Genomic DNA, 24718 nt, shown 5'->3' on the forward strand with positions numbered 1-24718 from the left:
GCCCATTTGAGCCTTTTGCTTTATTTTGTTATTATTAAATTGTTTGAGTTTCCTATATTTTTTTTAGCTATTAAGCCTTTATCAGGTGTATAGTTTGCCTCTTTACTCTTAAATGTTTCCTTTGCTGTGCAGGAGCTTTTTGGTTTGATGTAATATTTGCTTTGGTTGCTCGTGCTTTGAGGTTGCACTGAATCTATAGACCCCTTTGTGTCATATGGACATGTTAATACAATTATTACAAACACAAGATATTTGTGTCTTCTTAGATTTCTCCCATCAATGTTTTATAATTGTTACTGTAAAGATATTTCACCTTCTTAGCTAAATTTATTCCTAGCTATTTTTTTTTGTAGCTACTATAAATGGCATTGCTTTTGTGATTTCCTTTTCAGATAATTCACAAGTGATGCATAGAAATGCTAGTGATTTTGTATCGTGCAACTTTACTGAATTCGTTTATTAGTTTTAATAGTTTTTGGTGAAGTCACTGGGGTTTTCTATATATAAAATTGTGTCATCTACAAACAGGGACAATTTACTTCAATCAACATTAAAATCAAAATTTGGCACTATTTTGTACAAAAATGGCCTGTATGTACAATGGAAATCAAGCAGGTGGGAGTGGGGAGGAGGGGACAGGTGAAATCCTACCCAACAGGTACGATGTGCACCGTCTGGATGATGGGCACACCTATCACTTTGTCTCAAGCAATACAAAAGCAATTCACCTAACTAAAATACCTGTACCCCTGTAATATTCTGAAATTTTAAAAATGGCCTATATAAATTAAACCAAACATACTTTCTCTTTATTTTCTCGCCTCAGACTTCATTCCTTCATATTGACCTGCCTTCTGTGTTAATAACAAGCAAATTTGTTAGCTGGATTTTATGTTTTTTAGTTTTTACGTTCTAGCAGACACATATATTAATCTGACTTTGAAATAGTTTAAAATTAGAGTTTTTGAACCAAAAACTCATGTGATGGGAAGATAATGCAACGATGATAATGGGCAACGATGTCTAAAACCCCTGTCGCTCCAGTGAAGATCTTAAGATATTTTTGGGGGTTTTCTTAATAAATCAAAACCTGTAGCAATGATGCATTAGCTAAGAAAAGTGTGTTGCCAATCAAATACATGAAGTCAAGATAAACATTATACACTGCTATTGACCTCAGTTCACCTCTAAGATTATCCTTTTAGAACGTCTAATGTAAGAAACAATTGCTATTTTCTAAACATTTTATTTGAAAAGGAATAGCTTAGATTATTCAAATAAGTGTTGGCCATTTTCAGGATACCCAGAGTACAACCAAAACAAAAAATAAAAATTCATGTAACTGATCATTCAAACAAGAGTAAGGCACTTAGAACAAATCGAACAACTCAACTCACTACACCGTAAGGTTTTTTTTTTTTTTTTAATTAAAAACATTTTTTAGAAAAATCTAAGAAAATATATGAAGTTGATGCAAATGCTTCTTTGCTTCAGCTGGTTGTCTTTGGGTATTTGTATTCATGAAGCGTCATTTCGCTCTCGGAGGGTCTACATGAATGGGAAAATTAAATGTTGTTTCTGACACTTTTCTCCACACGTGTGGATTTCTGTAAGTCTCAGCACTTTCACTTTCCATCTGTTTATCTTAGCTTTACGAAGGCACGGCTTTGGAGCTGAGAGAAATAAATTCTCTGCGATTCTGCCTTGGGCTGCACTGTGTTGACATAGTATTTACAGTCTACTCCAAGCTTTTTCCAAAGTGGTTATAATAAAATAACCAATAGTGTACACGTGTAAGATAGCACTTGACGCAAAGACGCATGGGGAATGTTTGATGCCTTTTTGTGTGTGATCGGAAACTAGTCGGGCCATTTTGACTGAGTTGACTAGTTGTCCAATGCTTTCCTGCCATTACTCAAACCAACTGAAATGATGGCACTCTCCACGGCTGTAGACAGTGCACACACCCTTTTTATCTAGCATCAGATCACATCTTTCTCACACTAAATACATAGTGTAACCAATTCGCATTTTCGGTTCATTAAGCTCCTGCGAAGTGTCTAGTAACCTTAAAGGGCAGCTGCCTTTCACCACCTCCACCCTGGACAACACAGGGTAGCTGGCACCTGACTTAAAGTGCAACCTGACAAAACCCTGGGGATGCTCATGCATTTGATACGTTAAAGAGAACGAAACTTTGCTGATTGCTTCTGCTGTCAGCGGCCAGAACCAAAGCTGGTACCTCCTTTTCGTCACCCCCAGGGCCTGGCGTGCCTTTGGCATGCATTATTTTGTCAATCAACATTCATTAAACTCACCGAATGGCACAAATTAACCCATTTAACCCTTCAAAAAAGCTGTAAACCAGCTTTTGCCATCCTCATTCACAGCTGTGAAAATTGACGACTGGGGAAGTAGTTCGTTTAAGGTTCCAGTTGCTTAAAAACAGGTCTGAAACTTGAATCCTGCAGAGCTGACTCTAGGTCTAAAGCTTTCACGACTCAGTTACTGAGCTCTATGAAAACTTTTGCATACGCTATTATCTGTAAAATTCAAGGCAAACACAAAGTGCTTAATAAATATCAGGCTTTTGGTTTTTTTTTTTTTTTTTTCTTTTTTCTTGCTGTTGTTGCTGTTGTTATTTGCCTTTTGCCCCCAGGAACCACTTGGATTCAAAAGAAATTTGAACAGGACAAACAAAATTAAGGCAAAGAGATCCAAGTTTTCGCACAATATTCATTTTCACGGTAAGAGGGGAAAGAAGGTCAGCCTACACAAAACAAGTTTCTTTTTTCGGTGTGCTGCTAAGAAACACAACGGAAGCGCGACGTGACTGGAATACAGATGGTCCCTGAGCTGTAACGGCCAATTGCATTTGTCCTGCCGCAGAGACGAGCACCTGTGGGCTTTTGTTCGCAGTGAAAATGTCCGTAGATGGCAGGAAAGCAAAGCCTGCTCGACTCTGCGTGTTTACATCATGCCTTTCTGTGTGATTTCCCTTTTGGTGCAAGCGAATTTTCACCAAAGGGCCAGTTTCTCTTGCTTCTTTGATCTTTGTCTCTTGGGGTTTCTGTTCCTGGGTCTTGCTCTCAGCACAGAACTCTCTTCTCAGCGCCGGGTGCTCCACACAACCCTCCACTAAAACCCTCATTTGCCGCCCACTGGCTGGGCCAGCCTCTCGGCCTCTGAATATAGATTCCTTCTCTCAGCGTAGGGCCTTCCCCTGCCTGGTCCGTCTGTACTGTCCACCGGTGGTAGGCCTTCCTTCCAGACCATACTGTGAATAGAAAGCCCAAAATCTGGCTTAGGAAATCCGCCTCTGTCACCAAGACGATTCTCATTCCTGACACTTCAAATATGTTCTCTTTGTTTTTCTCCTAATTTCTTTTGACTATTGGCTGGAAAATTATTTTTCACAACTCTTCTCCTTTGACCCGTTAATTTGACTCAGACAACCTGGGACCTACCCATGCTCCTACATTTAAGGCTTTACAGCTTGCTGTCCGGCATTGGCATCTCCCGTTTGAGTGTCCGGAGGCTGCTGGCCGGCTGCTTCCCCGGGAGAACATGGCCCCGTGTGCTCATCCTGCCGTCTCCCTGCACCGACTCTCTTGCTCGCGTTCCCTGGTGCTGTTCGTTTTAAGATGCTCTTCACTCATATTAGGAACGGATGTTGTAGTTCCTTTCCACCCCTAACCATCTTTGGTTTCCCTCCCATTAATGTAGTTACAAGGGTGTTCCCAGAATCGAGCCAGATAAAGTTGGGAGCTTGTACACGGTTCTCACTTTTTCAGCTTGTTTTGTTTTGTTTTTGGAAATTGGATCGTAAATATCAGTTTCTAAAGTGAGTAATTCATCACCCGCATTGTGCAGCTCTTTCTGTACCCCATTCTGTAAAGTAGAAACCTTGCCATCTGGAGAAACACCCACAGTGATGGAAGGTATTTGAATCTTTTAAGTTCAAGAAGAACGCTAAGTCCTCACAGGCAGTTAATACTGATTATCAAAGACGTTGAGGAGGTGATTGGAAAATCTAGTAGGTATTCAGGTGCTATAATAGCTAATCCAAGATAAAAGTTGTAAAAACATCCTGGTGAAAATCTGTAGGTTATTAGCAGTTACCCAGGGAATTATTATTTCTCTCCTCTCTGTCTCTCTCTGTCTCTCCCCGCAGGTTTGAACTGCATAGGTTCACTTATATGTGGATTTTTTTCCTAATAAATACAGTTGGCCCTCTGTACGGGAGGGTTCCACACCTGCAACCAAAGGCAGGTGGAAAATGCAGCATTCAGAGGATGCAAAACCCAGACATGGAGGGCTGACTTTTCATTATCTGGGTTCTGCAGGGGGACTTGAGTATGTGCTGGGGTCTTGGGACCAATTCCTCACAGATACTGAGGGATATATATTTAATATATTTAAATACATTTAAAAATATTTAAATATTTATATATACTTTATATATGTATATATATTTATATATAATATATATTTATATATATATAAATTTCATCATTATCCTAACCCAAAAAATCCCCTTAGAAAATATAATTAATCACATATTCTTAAATCGACTTCAGATATTCTAATTCATTGTATTATTACACAAAATATTCTTTCAAACACACATGGACACTCCTTATTTTTAAATAGCTGTCTCAAGATCTGTCCTTGTGCCTTAATTACAGGCCGTTGATTCATTAACAATCAGGTCCATACACTTGACTCCCATATACTCTACACCAACCAGGATAATTATTGGCTAGTATTAAAATTACATTAGGAGGCTGGGCACGGTGGCTCATGCCTGTAATCCCAGCACTCTGGGAGGCCGAGGTGGGAGGATCGTTTGAGATCAGGAGTTCGAGATCAGCCTGAGCCAGAGTGAGACTCCATCTCTACTAAAAAAAAAAAAAAAAATAGAAAGAAATTGGCTGGACAACTAAAAATGCATATAGAAAAAATTAGCTGGGCGTGGTGTCGCATGTCTGTAGTCCCAGCTACTTGGGAGGCTGAGGCAGGAGGATTGCTTGAGCCCAGGAGTTTGAGGTTGCTGTGAGCTAGACTGACGCCACGGCACTCTAGCCTGGGCAACAGAGTGAGACTATGTCTCAAAAAAAAAAAAAATTACATTACAAATAGATTCTACATAGAGAGAAACTGATATTTAAGAAATTACCATAAAAACGTTAGAAACCACATAAGGAAAGTGCCCCTGTGATTTAGAGCACAAAGCGAGCTTAGACATCAGGGTTCAGAGCAGGACACAAAAACCCACTCAAGACATTTTAAGCAGAAATGGCTTTAATTTTGAGAATTAGATGCAAACATCACTGGGACGGCTGGAAGAGAGGGCTCCAAATGGGCTTTTAGGAATGACTGCCGGAACACTCCACACTAACTCCGAGGCTGCTGCTGGAGTTGCTGGGGACCAGACACAAGGCCACAGCCAAGACCCAGGGATGAGGGCCTGTCTGTCCCTGCCACCATCGTCACGGTCCCTGGACAGTCCCAAAGCAGGGGGACAAACACTGGCATGTGGAAGGGCCACTGCCTTTGCCACAGCCTGCTCCTGACACCCAGTGGCTGGACAGGGGACAGGGAACAGGGGACAGGGGACAGAGGATGGGGGACAGGGGACAGGGGACGGGGGACAGGGGACAGGGAACAGGGGATGGGGACAGGGGACAGGGGACGGGGGACAGGGGACAGGGGACGGGAACAGGGGATGGGGACAGGGAACAGGGGATGGGGACAGGGGACAGGGGACGGGGACAGGGGATGGGGGATGGGGACAGAGGACAGGGGACGGGGACAGGGGACAGGGGACGGGGGACAGGGGATGGGGACAGGGGACAGGGGACGGGGGACAGGGGACAGGGGACAGGGACAGGGGACAGGGGACAGGGGATGGGGGACAGGGGACAGGGGACAGCTGACAGGAGATGGAGGACAGGGGACGAGGGACAGGGGACGGGGGACAGGGGAATGCTGCCGCCAAACCTGCCTGTCATCACCCTGCGTAGACACAACCCAAAGGAGGACAAAGGTCTCCACGTTACTTCTGCCTGTCAAGTGTTTTAAATTTGTGAAACCTAGTTTATACCGTGTTTCCGGGAAAATAAGACCTACCCATAAAATAAGCCCTAGCAGGATTTCTGAGCATTTGTGCAATATCAGCTCTACCCCGAAAATAAGCCCTAGTGACGGGCGTGGCTGCACAGCACATCTGCACAACCCATGCATTTCATCGTGGAGCAGGAAAGAAGACGAGCAGCCCTTCTCATCTGCCCCATCATGACAGCTACTGTCCCAGAGGTGACCGGAAAGGTGCGGGCAGCCCCACCAACAAGGTCGGCTCCCCCTGTCAGGTCCCGGCCATCCTGTGTGGGCTGCAAGTTGAGGCTTTGAGGGGAAAAATAACACATCCCCTGAAAATAAGCCCTAGGGTGTCTTCTCAAGGAAATATAAATATAAGACCCTGTCTTATTTTCGGGGAAACCGGTATGTAGAACCCTAGCATGAGAAACTGAGAAATGTAGATGTTCACTTTCCGGCATGTTCAGTCCAGAGAGGAACACAGAGGGAGGGCAGGGTGAAGGCTGAGCAGGTGGGTCCACAGAACCCACCTCAGAGACGTCGAGACAAATCTCTCTACCTTACAGATGCCGCACATGAAAATCACAGAGATTAAGTGGGGACACGCCAGCACCCACACACGAATCTGTTTCTACTAACACGGGTGTTCTATGTGCCACTCCTCACTGCCACTTACAGACAGTCCCTCCCAAATGGGGTAAAACAATTAATGTCATTCAAAATCAAAATCGATACATTTTCAAATGTGATCATTAGAAAAGCAAATGTCAGATTGAATTGGTTTATGTTGAAAAATTAGACATTAAAAGGCATATTACATTCAGTTTTTGAGAGATGTGCTTTGAGGATCTTAGGAAAGGGTCATTTGTTAGTGCTCATGATGATCTAGAATTACCTAACACTTCCTGATCCACAGGTAGGGTGATCACACATCGATCGACACACAGCTTCTTGTATTTCGCAAAGGCTTACGGAAGATTTGCTGAAAGATCTTTTGAGTGCTGCCTTTCCATTTTTTCTAAAACACAATCCCTAATTTTAAATGTTATGTTTTGAACAGTGTTTTTCCCAAGCATATAATATTCTCTTCTAATGCTACGATAAAAAAAATAAGTTTAGCTTCTAGAAAAAGTCAAAATAGACACGGGAAATCTACAGAAGCTTCTTTAGGTTTTTATCTAAGCATGGCATAAATTAAAAGATCTGAATTTTTGTTAGGTTCTGTCATCAATTTAGTGAGGACAGGTCACTTATGTTCTCGGGGTCTGAATTTCATGACCTTCAACGCCAGGATGATAATATCTACCTGAGGTACCATTTGATAGAGGTGTCAGGGAGAATGAAGCTAGATGATAGGTAATTCCAAACAATGTCAAAAGCTATATAAAAATATAAGATGGCACTATTGCTATTTTATATTCTACTTCTAGTAGTAATAAAACTCTTTTATTTCAGAGTAAAAATAAACAGAAAAAAATGAACACAGCCTTTTTTCCTTAGGAATAACTGGACTATTCATGCGGATCTGGGGCTCATTCTAGCGAATAACCGATAATGGAAAAGTGGGATGTTAGAGACCAAGTTAATGACACACAAAATGCTCGTACTTAGTGCAGCTTCATTAATGATGAGAAATTTAGGAAATGCGTGTGGTGTGCAGATGCCTTAGGAAGGTTTCTTAAAATATTAAGAACTTGTATCTTCTTACTTCCCTTCAGTGGTGTGAATGGATATTTATCTTCACTGATGTGTTTGGTTTCTCTAATTTTAATTTGATGTGGTTTCTAACACCGACTTCAGGATCTAAGGCAAGGCAGTTTTTGATAGAAATCCATCGATCTAATTGGATACTATAAGTAGAAATTAAAATTTACTATGACTATGTTCCAGGTAGAGTTTGGCTCTGTTCTAACTGACCATTATGATGTCAATTAAGTTTTATTAAGGAAAAGCATGGTGTAAGTATCATCATTATTCCCATTTTATAGGTGAAGAAGCTGAGGCTTGCGAAGGCAATTGTCTAAAGTCAAACATCTGGAAGGTAGAGGAGGGGGGATCCAAGCCCAGCAGTCTCCTTGTCAAGCCCCCGACTTTCCCTCCTATGAGAAAAGTGTTTCTTGTGACTACAGCCATGAACAGTATTTATGCCTCCATTCCCCAGATGGAAAAACAGCCTGAGAGTGATTAAACACTCTGTCTTTTGTAGTTTGGACAGTTCCAGAGCTCAGATCTCCAGTCTGGAGCTCGTACTTTTGCAGCTTTCTTCTGCCCATAAAATATATCAATGAAGGCGTTAAGTCCTGTCCTATCTGAAAAGGAGAAGTCTCAGAAGAGTTGGGGCGTACCTCCTCAGACCACAGGCAGAGCCCACAGGAGCCCCTCCCGGCCCCGTGGAGCCGTGGTTCACGGTGAGCCCGGCTCGGGTCCCGGTGAAGACAGAACACTCTGTGAGGATCATCCCAGGCATGTCAGGTCTCAGGCTAGAAACAAGATTAGATCCTCAGCCATATGTTGCACTTAGGAGAAAATCTGAGTCGCAGTCTTGTACAGCCTGAAGAATATCTCCATGAACCAATCTTTTTTTTTTTGAGACAGAGCTGGAGTGCCGTGGCGTCAGCTCTTAATATATTTTATATTTTTCTTTTATTTTTAAAATGAATGCATTTAAAATACCAAAGAGTAAAATACGTTTCAATGAAATAATCCTCCCAGACTGACCGGCACAGTGACAACATTAGTAAGCCATAAGGGCTAACTTGACAGCTGCTGCACTCATGATTTAGTTCTAACTTCCCCCGCCTGACTGGCACCGCTAGTGCACCGGGCTTGCTGGACAGCGTTTTTGGTGGTACGCCAGTCTCTTATCAGCTTTTGACAGTGGTGCACTGTGTTTCTGTTTGAAGCGGAATTTGTGAAGATTTGCATAGTTCGACAGTATTTTCTAATTCTGTCTGCTTAACAGCCCATCACGTCAAAGAAGACCAAGAGAATGCAGGAGGAAGCAAACATATTTTTCAATGAGGATTGAGAACTGTAATGTTATCTTGTTCCTGCTAAAGATAAGATGATTTGCTTGCTTCGTGATACTGCAGTATCAACATTAAAGAAATTCAATGCTCATCAGCATTATAACACTCATAAGGACCACAGATATTTTAAATTAGAGGGAGAGGCATGAAACATTGTATTGCAGAAATTAAAAGATGAAAAGCAGAAGCAAAGACTATTCATTCAAGGAGCAATAAGACCTGGAAATAATGCCACTGATGCAACTTATAAAGTATCTCATATACTGGGGGGGGGGGGGGAAGGGAAGCCATTCAGTGATGTAGAAATTGTGAAAGAGTTCAGTGTAGGAAGTTGTAGGACCTTAGACCCTGATAACATTTGGAAGTAAAAACAACTGCCTCTTTCAAGGAGAACCATAACTGACTGGCAGCATGAATTAGCCTTCAACTTAAGAGAACAACTTCATGCAATACTTCAAATAGAAAATACATATCATTCCATCGCTTTGGATGAACCAACTGACACTACGGACTCAGTGCTGACTTCATTCAGGTCATAACAGAAGATTTTCTTTGCTACAAAGGGTTACTTGCTTTGGCCACTCTTGGGGACAGAACATGGGGAATAGATATCTTCAGCAACTTGCAAGATAAATGCTGTGAAGTTGGACTGCATTTGGTAAATTTAGTGAGTGTAAGCGCAGATGGTGCACCTGCCATGCATGACAGGAAAACATGAAGGGTTTATTGCACAGACAAAAAAATAAGAGCCATGTCAGTGATTTCTTCATAAAATCATAGAGCTGAAGGATGCATTTAGAGGTCATCGAAGGTACCCAGTTGTCTTCAGGCATTAATGACATAAAATAGTACTGCAAATTAAATCTAAGAAAACTTTATTATAGTCTGTGAAAATGTGCTTCAAAATCTGCAGGCCCATTAGTAATTAGGATATTTTGGACAGAAAAGCTGCAAACCTGTTACTTCGTTATTACAGAGAAGTTGCAAACAATAATTATTAAACATTTAGTTTTCTAAGATCTGTATTTGTTAAGAACTATGAGGTTATTCAGTGGGAATAACAAGAGGGCTTAGTTTAACCCTACCGTGTTTCCTCCAAAATAAGACCTACCCATAAAATAAGCCCCAGCAGGATTTCTAAGCATTGGCCCAATAGAAGCCCTACCCCAAAAATAAGCCCTAGTGACGGGCGTGGCTGCGCAGCGCATCTGCACAACCCATGCGTGTCGTCGCGGAGCGGGAAAGAAGACGAGCAGCCCTTCCCATCTGCCCCGTGAGAGCTCTATGGCTCGACATAAGAGATCGGGGCCAGTGGTTCTAAAGGAAATAGAGTCGCAAGAAATTCAGGATGGAATTCGGGGTTTGGAGAGTGATGATGATGTTCCAGAAGAAGACGACTTAACTACGTTTGAATAAATGTAGATTGTTGTACTGTACTTAAAAAAAATAACACATCCCCTGAAAATAAGCCCTAGGGTGTCTTCTTGAGGAAAAATAAATATAAGACCCTGTCTTACTTTTGGGGAAACACGGTAGCTTTTACTTACTTTGTTAAATGGGTCCAATCACTTACTTTCTATAAGAACAATTGTATCTTTTGCAAATAGATAACAGGTAACTTGTTTTATAAGGTTTATAAGACTCAGGGACTACGGATACACGATTCCGAGCATTCGGTCCTTAATAAATGAAGTCGTTGTTCTTGCTGTGGGGAAAGGACTTTGCCCTTTAAAGGAAGCCTTCTCCCTGTTATCTGGAAACAAGCTACAGGTCTGATGCCACAAATGGAAAAGAAAAATATCTTTTTTTTTTTTTTTTTTTTTAAGCTCTGCCCAGTTCTGGAGCATCAAACCCCAGCTTTTCCCTCCTGCAAAGACCACGAATGCGCTGAGAAGCTGGAATCCCACTGAGCCACAGTGGGCGGGGGACAGGTCTACACTGTCTCAAGTAAAACCTGCGTCAGAGCGAACGTGATGGCCTCACGGCGCTGGGTGAGAGACCGTGGGACACACACGGCCAGGGAAATTTAAAAGAGAGTGAGATTAAAAAGAGAGACAGAGAGAGATCGATCCTTCTCAAATTTGGAAAATAACCAAAATGAAATCAACTGGTAATTGTTGAAAATCAAGATTTATGGGCCGGGCGCGGTGGCTCACGCCTGTAATCCTAGCTCTCTGGGAGGCCGAGGCAGGCTGATTGCTCGAGGTCAGGAGTTCGAAACCAGCCTAAGCAAGAGTGAGACCCCCGTCTCTACTATAAACAGAAAGAAATTTAATTGGCTAACTAATATATATATATAAAAAAAAATTAGCCGGGCATGGTGGTGCGTGCCTGTAGTCCCAGCTACTTGGGAGGCTGAGGCAGGAGGATATAAGATGTGCTATATCACCGTTGAAACTGGTATTTTTCTAATATAAGTTTTCAGTATCTAAAAACAATAAATATTTGCTTAAAATGTTTGCCTATATATAGCTACTTTGGTTACCAGCTCTGTGACTTAAAATGTATTGTCTGAATATCTAAATTATTTTAAAATAAAATTTATTATAATATAAATGATATTGCTTTATGTTTTTGTTAAAGTTATTTTTCCTACTTATAGAAAATGTAGAACCGATAGCAAGATTAAAGAAAACCATGGCAATCCTATGCAGTCCCAATGCCCAGTGATAATTGCTATCAAATTTCTAGGATATACCTAAAAGAGCTAAAAGTTGAACTATCATTTGATCCAGCAATCCCATTACTGGGCATCTACCCAAAGGGGAAAAAATAAAACATTCTATAAAACAGACATCTGCACTCAAATGTTTATAGCAGCCCAATTCACAATTGCAAAGATGTGGAAAAAACCCAAGTGTCCATCAATGCACGAGTAGATTAATAAAATGTACATGTATACCATGGAGTTCTACTCAGCCACGAAAAATACTGGTGAACTAGCACCTCTTGTATTTTCCTGGATAGAGCTGGAACTCATTCTACTAAGTGAAGTATCCCAAGAATGGAAAAACAATCACCACATGTACTCACCAGCAAATTGGAGTTAACTGATCAACCCTTATGTGCACATATAGGAATAACATTCATCGGGTATTGGGCAGATGGAGGGGGGTGGAGGGGATGGGTATATACACACATAACGGGTGTGATGTATATCATCTGGGGGATGGACACACTTGAAGCTCTGACTCGGGTGGGGCAAAGGCAATATATGTAACCTAAACGTTTGTATCCCCACAATATGCTGAAATAAAAAAAAAAAGTAAACTAAAACCAACAGTAAACCCATTAAAAATTTCTAGGATATTTTCCTCTAGAATTTTTCTTTTGCTGTCTATACATATTTTTTTTTACACCACAAATTGCATACTGTATTATTACATACAATTGGACACCCTAGTGTGGTTTTTTTCACTTCATTTTTGGGAGGGACAGAAATAAACTTGAGTAAGTGTTGACATTCTTTCCTCGTTACTTGCCCACTAGAACACATTTGCTTTGTTTGCTCATCTGCCCTGCACCTCCCCTAACCTATATAAAAATGTTGTCCTTGCCAGCTTTGTTCCGGGCTATTGTGATGCAGAATCAAGATAATTGGAAAGAAGGAAATGGAATTTGGGAATCTAGGACAGGAGACTTATATAAGAAAGAGTAAACATTCATTTCTAAGAGGGGGGAAAAGGGAGAATCTATAAGGACTTTGAGAGGATCTGTGGAGAGGCCAAGAGACTGGACTTCAGGAGGTGATGAGAGGTACTGAGAACATAAAAATGGAGAGCGCGTATTTTGCAAGCTTTCCTGTGCATTATATTCTGTGTTGTGTGTGTGTGTGTGTTTAAAGAGACCACAGGAAATATTTAAATTGCTTTGATTTACTTTCGATTACTGGCTTGTGTTTATTTCTTTGAATGTAACTCTAGATAATGGAACATACAGCTACCCAATTTCTGTCTCACACATTTTCTTTGTGCAAACGTGGTTGATAATATTAAGGTTACTTCTAATTTTTCACTACTATACATAATGTTATGGCTACCTTTACATGTTATTTTTTACCCTCATTTTCAACTATTTCTCCCCGGAGAGTGACTGGGCCAGTGGGCAAAAACATTCATATTCCAGCCTCTGATCCATAGGTTAAAATTATTTCATAGAACTTCTTTCTAGATTTTTTTGTGTGTGTGTTCCCTCACCCTATTCTAAGAAGTAATCCATAGGATGTTACTGAATTAGTGAGTAAGGACCCAACTCTTTATCTTCTGATTGGGTTTCTCCTTTGAACTTCAGAAGGGCACCTCCAACTGCCTGCTAGATAGCTTCACCTGAATGTCCCACTGATATTTCAAAATAAACAGGTTTACATTAAAGGACTCATTCGAGGCTGGGGCGCGGCGGCTCACGCCTGTAATCGTAGCACTCTGGGAGGCCGAGGTGAGCGGATTGCTCGAGGTCAGGAGTTCAAAACCAGCCTGAGCAAGAGCAAGATCCCCGTCTCTACTATAAAAAATAGAAAGAAATTAATTGGCCAACTAATATATATATATATATATATATATATATATATATATATATATATATATATAAAAAATTAGTCGGGCATGGTGGCGGCATGCCTGTAGTCCCAGCTACTCGGGAGGCTGAGGCGGGAGGATCGCTTGAGCCCAGGAGTTTGAGGTTGCTGTGAGCTAGGCTGACGCCACGGCACTCACTCTAGCCTGGGCAACAGAGTGAGACTCTGTCTCAAAAAATAATAAATAAATAAATAAAAATAAAAAATAAAGGACTCATTCGACATTCTTCCCTGCATTTACTATTTTGGATTACATCATACCGTTATTTAAGATGAGGAGCCTGGAAATAGTTCTTTACTATACTCCCTCTCCCTCACCATGTCCCATCAAACACTAATTTCCCCCCTAAATACTCCGAGCCCACTCCTGCTGCATCCTTACCGTGGCGGCACTGTCGACGCCAGTCTCTCCACCCACAGCCTTGCCCCTCCTGAATCCGTCCTCATGTGGCCAGGTCTGAGCATCTCCGGGTCCCTACCTCACGCCCTTCAGCGGCCTTCCGTCCTTCTCAGCGGCACTTACCAACCTGAGTGCGGAGGGTGGGTTAACAGGTGCCAGAGCTGCAGGGCCCACACCAGGCGGTCACCTCTGGTTGCCACCAGTCCTGGCTACAGGAACAGGTGTATGTGCATGCGTTATCCTCTCTCTATGGGGCGTGATGTGCAAACATTTGGAAAACTCTGACCATGAGATAACTCTAGTATAAGATACCTTACTAGAGCACTTAAAGCATTTTTTAATGTGGATGCTGCCCACACCCCTCATCTTATGTCACGTCCCACTATCCATTATGTTATGGACAGATCTCAAACGCACTACGCCCTTGGTCGCTTCTCACCTTTTTCTTACCCGTTGCTCCCCTCCTTTCCCCCTTCCTCCCCCGCATCAGTCTTCCCAACACTTTGAGAACCGATGATCCACCACCTCCCACTTTGCTAACCTGAGGATCAGCTTCTTTAAGTCTTGCCTGTCAATGACGTGCATGAGGATTACACGAGACTTGGTTTTTTAGAAACTGATCCCTGGGTCCCATCGAGGAATACTTAAATGACAACACCTGGAGTTGGAACCCGAGACCCATCACTTCAATGAATCCCCATCTGTTTGCTTTACCCATTCGATGTTGTAACCCATTGCTATAAACACAACCTCACTGATGTACTTCACAAAATAATGATTGCATATTAACATATTACATATGAGAAGCATATTGAGTTAAATAAGACATATTTAATTCTTCATAAATATGAACTCACTAGCTTTGAACGATGAACAATGAAATATCTTTCAGGAAAAGAACGTAATAAAAACTTCCCTTCACCTAAAAAATAAATTTATATTGGTGGCAGTGACAACAGCTGACCTTAAGAATTAATGAAATATATCTTTGTGACAATCTGTAATCTAAGACATTCCAGTGTGCATGACTACCTATTAGAGTAAAAAACTGCCTTAGAGAAATGTGCTTGCTAGCATACGTGTTTGGTATGATATCTGGATTTTTAAAAGCCAGTTCATACCCAACGCTCATGGGTCTCTGAAATTCTATCAGTCACACAACAAATTCCCTTTGAGGGTATACAGTGTGTTGATATTTGAAATCATACTTGTAGCACATGCAGCTGGTGATGAATACATGATAAATAATCTGTAATACTCTTATTTCTTATGGTTTGAGCAATAGATCATTATTCACAGGTGGAAAGTATTTACAAGCTTGATTGATGATCTATTCTCCGCATCTCTCGCCCTTGATTATGTTCTCTGATTTACAGTTGCCAATTATATTTACATTAATGTTTCCCTTCATAAAGCCAAAACTCGGGATGCAGAATTCTCATGCTGTATCTATCTAAAAGGCTATTTAATTCATGGTGACCAAAAGCCTTAAATTGTCCAATTTACCAAGGTTAGAAGGTCTTATGAATAATGAAATTGGTATTTCCAAATCCTGGCTGTGTGATATGGCTGTGTAAAAACTACTCTCATTAAAATTAAAAACTTTAGCTGTCTGAATCAAGTACTTAGTGGCTTTACTTGCACTCTAAGGCTTGGATTTCTCTGCAAAATTGAAATAATAGCATCTTCATCACAAGCTTTGAATTAGATGAGACAAACTGTGTAAAAACACTCAGCTTAATGTCTGACACAGAGAAAATGGATAATGAAGTTAGTTGTATCTGACAGGCAAGGAAAGCATGAAGCAGAGACTCCTCTAATTAAAAAAAAATGGAGATATATTGTCTCCCAAAACAAGGAATATGAGAATACAAAAGTAGGGGGTTGACTTTGAGTCCCTCAGGATGGACGCAGTTGCATCTCTTCTCACTCCTCCAAGCCTGGGGAAAAACTAAGTTTATGCAAGCTTAGCCTTAGCTCCACAGCTATTCTGAACCTAAGGCCATTTTTACAACTAGTCTGCTGAACAGAAAGAACTAAAAAGCACACACATTCCCTGTTTTAAGTGCTCCACAGAAGAATTGTAAAAACAAAGCCGGAAAACAAAAGAAATTAGATATAATGAGGTTACTGAAGAGGAGAAAATTTCTATCTATTTCCATAATTTTTAAGTTTATAAATAGAGAAATTAATTTTTCAATTATTTAATGATTACTAACTTTAGGAGAAAGTATAGAAATAGCACCAGTACTATAAAGGGCAGATTGAAGAGTCTTCTCTTGAGGATCTTAGTCCATAAAACAGCTCCTTGTAAATAGCGTGTTTAATGCAATTTTCAGGCATTGATACCTAAAATGTAAAACTTCACACTTAATTTCTCTTTTCTTTCCTGACCCAGCCTCTGATACAGGTAGTATATGATACACGAAATAAGAGTGGAGAGAAACAGGAATTTCTGATCTACAAACCGGATACACTATTTCCCAAATATAACCTCAAAGCATGACAAATATTATCAGGGCTAACGATTTCAAAGCAAGCTTGATCGTATGTCTTTTTGGAAAATATTTCTCCATATTGCCCGACTGGTTTGCTTTTTCAGAATAAAATTTCTACCTCCATCTGTGTTTGAAAAGAATACTCAGATCAATGCACAGACTTCCGACAATACTTTTAAAGTATGGTTATTCCCTTAGGAAACAATGTGCGAACAGCCTTTACACACGTGTCCACCTGACTAGCAAGTACATGCCTGGAGAACCGTGCTCTTTGCTCACATTAACCTCTTAATAAATAGTTGCTGAAGTAAAAATTGTCAATGTCTTAAATTTCTAATATTTACCTTTAATGGTTATTGAAATAAATTGCCCCCTGGAAGTTAGAAACAAGGGGAAAGATGGAGTATAGCACACTATTTTTCCTGATTATTTTCCGCCAATATATTTCCCTGGACCAATGACATCCGGCCTAGCCACGTGACCTGCTTTGGTCAATGAAATGTGACCCACGGTGACCCGGTCACAGCTGAGCTCAAGCTTTGAGAGCCATTGCCCAGTTCTCCATCACTCTTCTCCCAGCCACGAAAACAGCGTCCTTTAAAAAGGTATCATCCCTTCAGCCTTGTCCCAAAATGAATGTCTGAAAGTCTGTCTGGGTTGCCATGACAGACACCATGGACTGAGCGGCTTGTGAATAAGAGAGATTTATTTTTTACAGCTCTGGAGGCTGGAAAGTCCTAGATCAAAGTCCCAGAAGATCCGGTGTCTGACGAGGGCCACGTCCTGGTTGATAGACAGGTACCGTCCTCTCCCTGGGGCCTCACACGGATTTCTTGAAGGTCCCTTTTAGAAAGGCACCAACCCCACTTACGAGGGCAAAGCCCTTATGACCCCATCGCCCACCAAAGGCCCCACCTCCTGGCATCATCACACTGGGGATTGGGGTCCCAACACATGCATCGTTGCAGGGTGGCACAAACATCCATCGCTAGCAATGAAAAGGACAAATGAGATAGAGCCGTAGCCAACCGGCACTCAATCTACAGTGCGGGCAAGCTATAAGCCTTGCTGTTTTATCAATAACGCTACGATGCTGGGCTTGTTTGCAGTTGCAGTATGACCTGGTGAGAGCTGGCTTGGACCCAGTGAGGTCACTGAGAACACTCTTCGCTTATCAATGTCTATGATTGGATCGCTTAAGAATAATCGTGAAATCATAAAATGTAGACCCTGGTGGAAACTTGGTAATTTTTATATCATCTAACTTCTTTATTTCACAAGTGAGAAATTATAGACCTAGAGAGTTTCAATGATGCATTTATTGGACACACAAATAACTGTGGGCCAGACCTGGAATCTGGGTTTGCTGACCCTACTTATTTAAAAATTGATGCTGGATATAAATATTTATTCTTCGACTGTATTAAAAGAAAGGGTAATGGACAGCTAAAATTACAGATAGAAATTAAATTGTCATAACACATTACCCATTACCCGTGTGTAAAAAAGTTATTGCTGCAAACCCACAGCTGGCTTCTTCAATGGTGACACTGATGTGCTACGAGCTAATTTTCCGTTTTCTCTCCTCGTGTTTAAAACTACAAGTTTGAGACCATCCTACTAGACACGATTACGTGCAGCACAGAGCTGGTCTCTGTGCAAAGCAAACTGAATTGTGTTGAGGCCGAACCATAAACTCAGCCTCATTAGCACCCTGCTCGCACCAATTCTCCTACAATACACATGTCTCAAAGGTCCAGAGAATTTGGAATGGAGAGAAAAGAATCATCCATCTGGGAATTATTGGGACAGTTACGTGGAGAACCAACAAGACTACAGAACACGGTTTATCTAGGTTATGTATCAGCAATTTCTGCCTTGGCAGATTTTAGTCCTAAGAGTGGAATAAGATAAGAGTTGAAATTGTAAACATTTTGAATTTGGAGAAGTCTCAAAGGTGTCATAGATATGTGATTATCTAGGACTAACTTTGTTTCTAAAATCCCACCACTCTCAAACTCTAATTTATGGTGTTTGCCGAAATCTATGACTAGAATAGTCATACCCAACCCCCAGCAGCAGACCAGACACCCATCTGTGGCTCCTTAGGGACCCGGCAGCAGAGCTCCTACCCCCGTCTGGGGAAAAATCGTTTTCCATGAAACCTGTTCCTGGTGCCCAAAAGGTTGGGGACCGCCACACTACTGCATTGTCAGAGCCTGGAACAGCGTCAGACACGTAGACTTATGGCCCTCAATAAATACTGTGTTTCCCCAAAATAAGACCTACCCATAAAATAAGCCCTAGAAGGATTTCTAAGCATTTGCGCAATAGAAGCCCTACCCCGAAAATAAGACCTAGCGAGGGTGTGGCTGCGCAGCGCATCTGCACAACCCATGCGTGTCGTCGCGGAGCGGGAAAGAGACGAGCAGCCCTTCTCACCTGCCCGTGAGAGCTCTAGTGCTCGACAGGAGAGATTGGGGCCAGTGGTTCTAAAGAAAATAGAGTCACAAGACATTCAGGATGGAATTCGGGGTTTGGAGAGTTATGATGATGTTCCAGAAGAAGACGACTTAACTATATTTGAATAAATGTAGATTGCTGTACCATATTTTAAAAAAATAACACATCCCCTGAAAATAAGCCCGAGGGTGTCTTCTTGAGGATGAATAAATATAAGACCCTGTCTTATTTTCCAGGAAACACAGTATTTGTTGTATAAATGAGTAAATGAAGAAATGAGTGAATAAATGTTAAACTTTTAATATTTATTAATTATCCTATCTTGGACTGGGGATAACTAGCCTTACTCCATTTCCCTCTAAAACCAATAAACTTTCTGCTCCTTCCTCAAATTTTACTGTGTGGCAGAAACATAAAAGGAAAGTAAAGGATGGCATTATAGTAATAAACACAGCAATCAATACATGCACAACAAAGACACTTATAATCAGTGTTTTGGATCACTAATGAAAGACATCATAATCTTTTGGTAACCCAAGTAAATGAATGTAGTTTATGGGGAAAAAAAAAGTAGGTTAAAGAATTGGACATTCATATAAGAAAGAGAGCTATTTGTCCTAAGAAAATATGAAAACACATTTATTCCATTTCTACTGCCACCCTGTATATTAATCAGATTCTAAATTAATTTCATATGGCAAATTTAGGTAAAAAAAAATTTCTGAGCACTTAATTCGAATCGAGCATGTGGAGAGTGAGGACAGTGTAAAGAAGGGAGAAAAATAAGAGAAAAACATGGGCACATTGTTCAGTATAATCTTTCTTATGTCACATGTTAATGCATGGACACTCATAGCACATCTCGTGATGTGACTCATCTATTTGTTGAGCCCTGGCTATGCTTTTAAAAATACCATTATAATCCAATTTGCATACAAGGTTAATTTTGCCCAATAAAAGTGGTATTAAACAAGTAGTTTTAGTATACTTCTTATTTTTTTATTTTATTTTTTTTTTTTGAGACAGAGTCTCACTCTGTTGCCTGGGCTACAGTGCCGTGGCGTCAGCCTAGCTCACAGCAACCTCAAACACCTGGGCTCAAGTGAGTCTCCTGCCTCAGCCTCTTCCGGAGTAGCTGGGACTACAGGTACATGCCATCATGCCCGGCTAATTTTCTCTCCATATAATTTTTAGTTGGCCAATTAATTTCTTTCTACTTTTAGTAGAGACGGGGTCTCGCTCTTGCTCAGAGCTGGTTTTGAACTCCTGACCTTGAGCGATCTTCCGGCCGCTGCCTCCTAGAGTGCTAGGGTGACAGGCGTGATCCACCGCGCCCGGCCAAGTCATTTTAGTATATATCAGAGTTCTGTTCATAATAGATTTTACAGGTTGAATTGTACCCCGAAGATGTGTCAAAGTCCTAACGCTCAGTACTGGAGAACGGGACCTTATTTGCGAATAGGGTCTTTGCAGATGCGATCGAGTGAAGGTGAGGTCATTAGGGTGAACCCTGCTTCAATATCACGGATGTCCTTACCAGAAGAGTAGGTGAGAGACAGACAGATGAGTGAGAACACACGTGATGGCAGGGGCAGAGACTGGAGTGAGAGAGTGCAAGCCAAGGGACTGAAGGCCTCCACCAGAGGCTGGGAAAAGGCAAGGAAGGAGTCCAAGTAGAGTCTCAGAGACAACAAGGCCCTTTCACCTTTTGGTTTCAGACAACGGGCCTCCAGAACCATGAGAGAATAAACTTTGTTGTTTGAAGCCACCCAGTTTGTAGTACTGTGTTCTAGCAGCCCTAGGAGACTAATGTAATAACTCCAAAGTGGAGGCAGCCAAGAATGTGTCCTTCAACAGGTGAATGACACACACACTGTAGTACATCCATGCAATGGAATATTAGTCAGTGTCAAGAAAAAAAGAGCTGGGCCGGCCGAGGTGGCTCACGCCTGTCATCCTAGCAGTCTGGGAGGCAGAGGCAGGTGGATTGCTCGAGGTCAGGAGTTCAAAACCAGCCTGAGCAAGAGCGAGACCCTGTCTCTACTATAAATAGAAAGAAATTAATTGGCTAACTAATACATATAGAAAAAATTAGCCGGGCATGGTGGCGCATGCCTGTAGTTTTAAACAGAGAGCTTGTTACACTGTAAGTTCCTAAGATCCTCTCCAGATACACTAAATATCTGAGGCTAGACTTGAGAGGCTGCTGCTTAAACAAACATGCCAGCTCTCTGATGCAAATGAAGTTCGAGATATACCGGTATAGTGATGGTCTTGATTTCCTCTTTTGTAAAAGGTGGGTGATTATAATAGTATCTGTCTGATAGGATTATTGCAAGAATTAAATTGAATATAGCATATATCAAATGCTTAATACAACATTAGCCATTTTTACTATTAGATACTGTTTTATTCCTTTGGCTGGAACATAGGATTTATATCAAGAGTATTATGTGCTAAGAGTTGGAAATGAAGGCTGACGCAAGATTGCTGAGAGTTTTAAGATCAGGCAAAAAAAAAAAAGTCTAAACCGTGTGTTTTTACTAAAAAGACAATATTGTCACACCGTGCCAGCAAATACATTGACAGAGAAAAAATGTCTGTCTGCTTTAAAATTGAAGAAAATGAAGCTTCAAAGTTTCTTTTTTAAACTAATAAAAAATATTATGCTGGGGAAGAAATCAAACAATTACAAAGCACACGAATGCATAAATAAATATCAATAAATTGATAGACTGTATCAATAAAATCCCCCACTCAAAGATAGAGAACACAAATGATGTGTATATAATTACCAGTTCATAGTTGTTATATCCCTAACAAAAAGAGATGCATGCTTTAGAGGTTACATGTCCATTTCCTTTAAAGCAGCCTGCTGCAAACATGTTGCATCGAAATGACAAATCTTTGCTACAAAATGAACCATAAACTCACTTCCCTTTCCACTTTCTAGTCTTCCCTCTTTTCCCTTTCTTCTCCCCACATGCACATCTCAACACAGCACTTCTCTTCCCCTGCTTTCCATCGAGTGGGGCACACTTTAAGTTTCAAAGAGGGGGAATGACTGTTTCAATAAGGACTCTTTAACAAATATAGCACTCAAAAAATCATCTCTGTGTGTGTGTGCGCGCGCACACACATGAGTGTTGCAATCAGGTGTCTTACGATTCATTTGTTTAAAGTTCGACTTCTCTGTACTTGCGTTCAGCTACCTGGCCACAGCATCTACCTGCAGCTGCGCCCAATCTCCGAGACGTGCTCGGCTGTGAACTGCGCAGGTAACACGCTCGCTGGGGCAGCCACAGGTGACCCAGATCGCACCACGCTGCGCACTGACGCCAAGTGGTCTCGTGCAGCCGCGGCTGCTCTGTGCTCTGCCTTATTGATATTCAGATTCAACGGACGCAAATCACACACGGCCCCTTGGACAAGCACGCGCTCTCCCTGTCTTCGCTTCGAGCGTGTTCGGTGGCTGCCAGTCTCCATAAACACACAGCTGGGGCCACTTGGTCTCCTCTGATTTTCCACGCTGCCGCAGAACTGGCAAGATTGCCCCGGAAACACTGCCCTTGTTTCTATCTGGGGAAGTTTATGGAAAATAGGATCTTCATTTGTAAAACCGAAGCACACAGAATAGCCCATTTCTCTGGTGAAAGAAATACTTTGAACCATTCGTTATTCTTTGGAAAGCACTGTGACTACCCCCCTGATCATGAGAGCAAATGTTGCAATATGGTGCTCTTGAAAAGCGGAGGTAAGTATGTGGGAATAAAAGGCAACAGAACTTACAGATAAAGGATAGCAATTATAAAATTCCAGATCTATGTTGTAAAAGTGCAAACACAACAAGATATCTTCTTTTCTAGGCGACTATTTTGCTCTCCTGTTCCCCCACCACTTTGAAAGGTCAAGGAAAACAACATTTTCTGGACCTAAATACCTACTAGAAATCACAGAATCACAAAACCGACTGTTCCCATTGACTGGTATTGCTGATTTCTTCAACACAGGATGCTCGCTCACACCCAACACATAAATCAATAAATAAAAAAAACTTTTTTTTTCTTAGTATTTAGTGTTTTGGAGAGCGTGCCACAGTATGAACTATTTGCAAGAAATATAATAATATAATAAGCGAGAAATAAGCCAGGAAGAAGTCCCAAAAGCTCGATAAATGGGAAAGACTTACTTTTTATGGAGATGAGCACGGAGCAACTGAGGCAGGAGATGAGAAGGTAGTTGATTTTCCTAAGCGCCATGGTCTTACGTGGACAGCATCCGCTGGCGTGCCGCAGGTGGTCTGGTCCAGGCTGGCTCCGAGCCCCGAGTGTCTCAGGAAGGAGCCGGAGCCCCAGAACCCGCAGGTGCCATCTCTGCCCAGATCACACGGAAAACCCAGGCTTAGAGCTTCTCTCCGCATCTGACTCACACAGGAGGATGGGGTGAGTCTTCAAACCTGGGACAGAGTTTTTTCAGGCTGGACTGGATTCATCCCCCACCTCAAGCCTTTAGTTTTCTTCTGCTAATAACAGCGCCTCCCCAAAAGGGCTCCCAGTAGGTGGATGTCTCCAATTGCTGCTAACAGAGGAATTAATTTCTGACAACTGACCTGGCTCACAATTGTCACCATCTGGCAACCCTGAAGGGACGCCCTATACTCCTGTGTATCGACCTTCGTCTTAAGAGCACAGTTCACAGACAAGTAAATTTTTCTGTTCATAAACCCGACTCTTCCTTCACAGCTCATATGTCTGTGGTTGGTAAATGAAGCCAAGAGAGAAGAAAAATTAACCTGTCACATAAAATGGACAGAGTTCTGGAAATGATTTAGGGGTAGTTTTTTGTCCATAAACTCATAGCTCATTTTATACCCTGATCTTAATATTACATCTTCTATGATTTCTTGAAGTTTTGTTTTACCATAATTAATAAATACAAACATGCTTGCTTATTTTTACAATATATTTATTTTAAATACTACGATACAGTCCCTCCGATTAAACTGTTCAAGCTCTTAAAATTGTACTCTTCTTGAAAACATGTGTTAGTTAAAATCAGCATGCCTTATTCTCTGATAGGTGTTAGTACTAGTACACAGTCTTTTCCCACTGTTAAAACTGATCACTTAAAACACTTAAAATACTATATATATATAACTGGTTTTGCATAAAGCTCTGTCATATTTTTAACTCTGTATCACATATTTTGAAGTCTTTTTTCCTGCCCATATATCTGAATGGGGTCTTATACTTTGATACTTAGCTTAATATTTTTTACTAACGTTATTCTCTGACCTACTCGCAAGGGATTTTACTTGCTGAAGTGGAGTTTATCCATTTAAAATTAGTTATTTTTTACAGAATTCGTGATAATTATTACTTTTGAAGATTTGTTTCCCTATTATGCAAATAATTTAACTTGGGTGATTTAACAATTATAGTAAATAATTTCAGATTGCAGGAGCAAACTGTGGATGGCTAGGTCCAGTGTGAGGTATATTAATGGCTTTAGGCATTAACCTAGTTCAAGTTCTGGTAACTATAAAGATCTGGTAACTATAAAGATTTGATCTTATTGAAAAGTGGATGAAAAACTGAGAACAACGGTGGTAATCTATACCGCAAAAGAGACATGTTTATCCAGAGAGACAGGAGTG

The 24718-nt window shown here is 41.2% G+C and overlaps 1 protein-coding gene across 1 annotated transcript in view; it reads right to left on the reverse strand.

Moving 5' to 3' along the window:
- CRB1 (crumbs cell polarity complex component 1) overlaps positions 1–23411 on the reverse strand; it is a 112393-nt gene extending 88982 nt beyond the window's left edge. Inside the window, exon 1 of the mRNA XM_075996990.1 lies at positions 23252–23411. Coding sequence (XP_075853105.1) covers positions 23252–23321 — 70 coding nt within the window. The 5' untranslated portion in view covers positions 23322–23411. The remainder of the gene's footprint in view (positions 1–23251) is intronic.
- Between the last annotated feature and the right edge of the window lie 1307 nt (positions 23412–24718).

This window comes from Microcebus murinus, chromosome 23, assembly GCF_040939455.1.
Source record: "Microcebus murinus isolate Inina chromosome 23, M.murinus_Inina_mat1.0, whole genome shotgun sequence".
NCBI lineage: Eukaryota > Metazoa > Chordata > Mammalia > Primates > Cheirogaleidae > Microcebus > Microcebus murinus.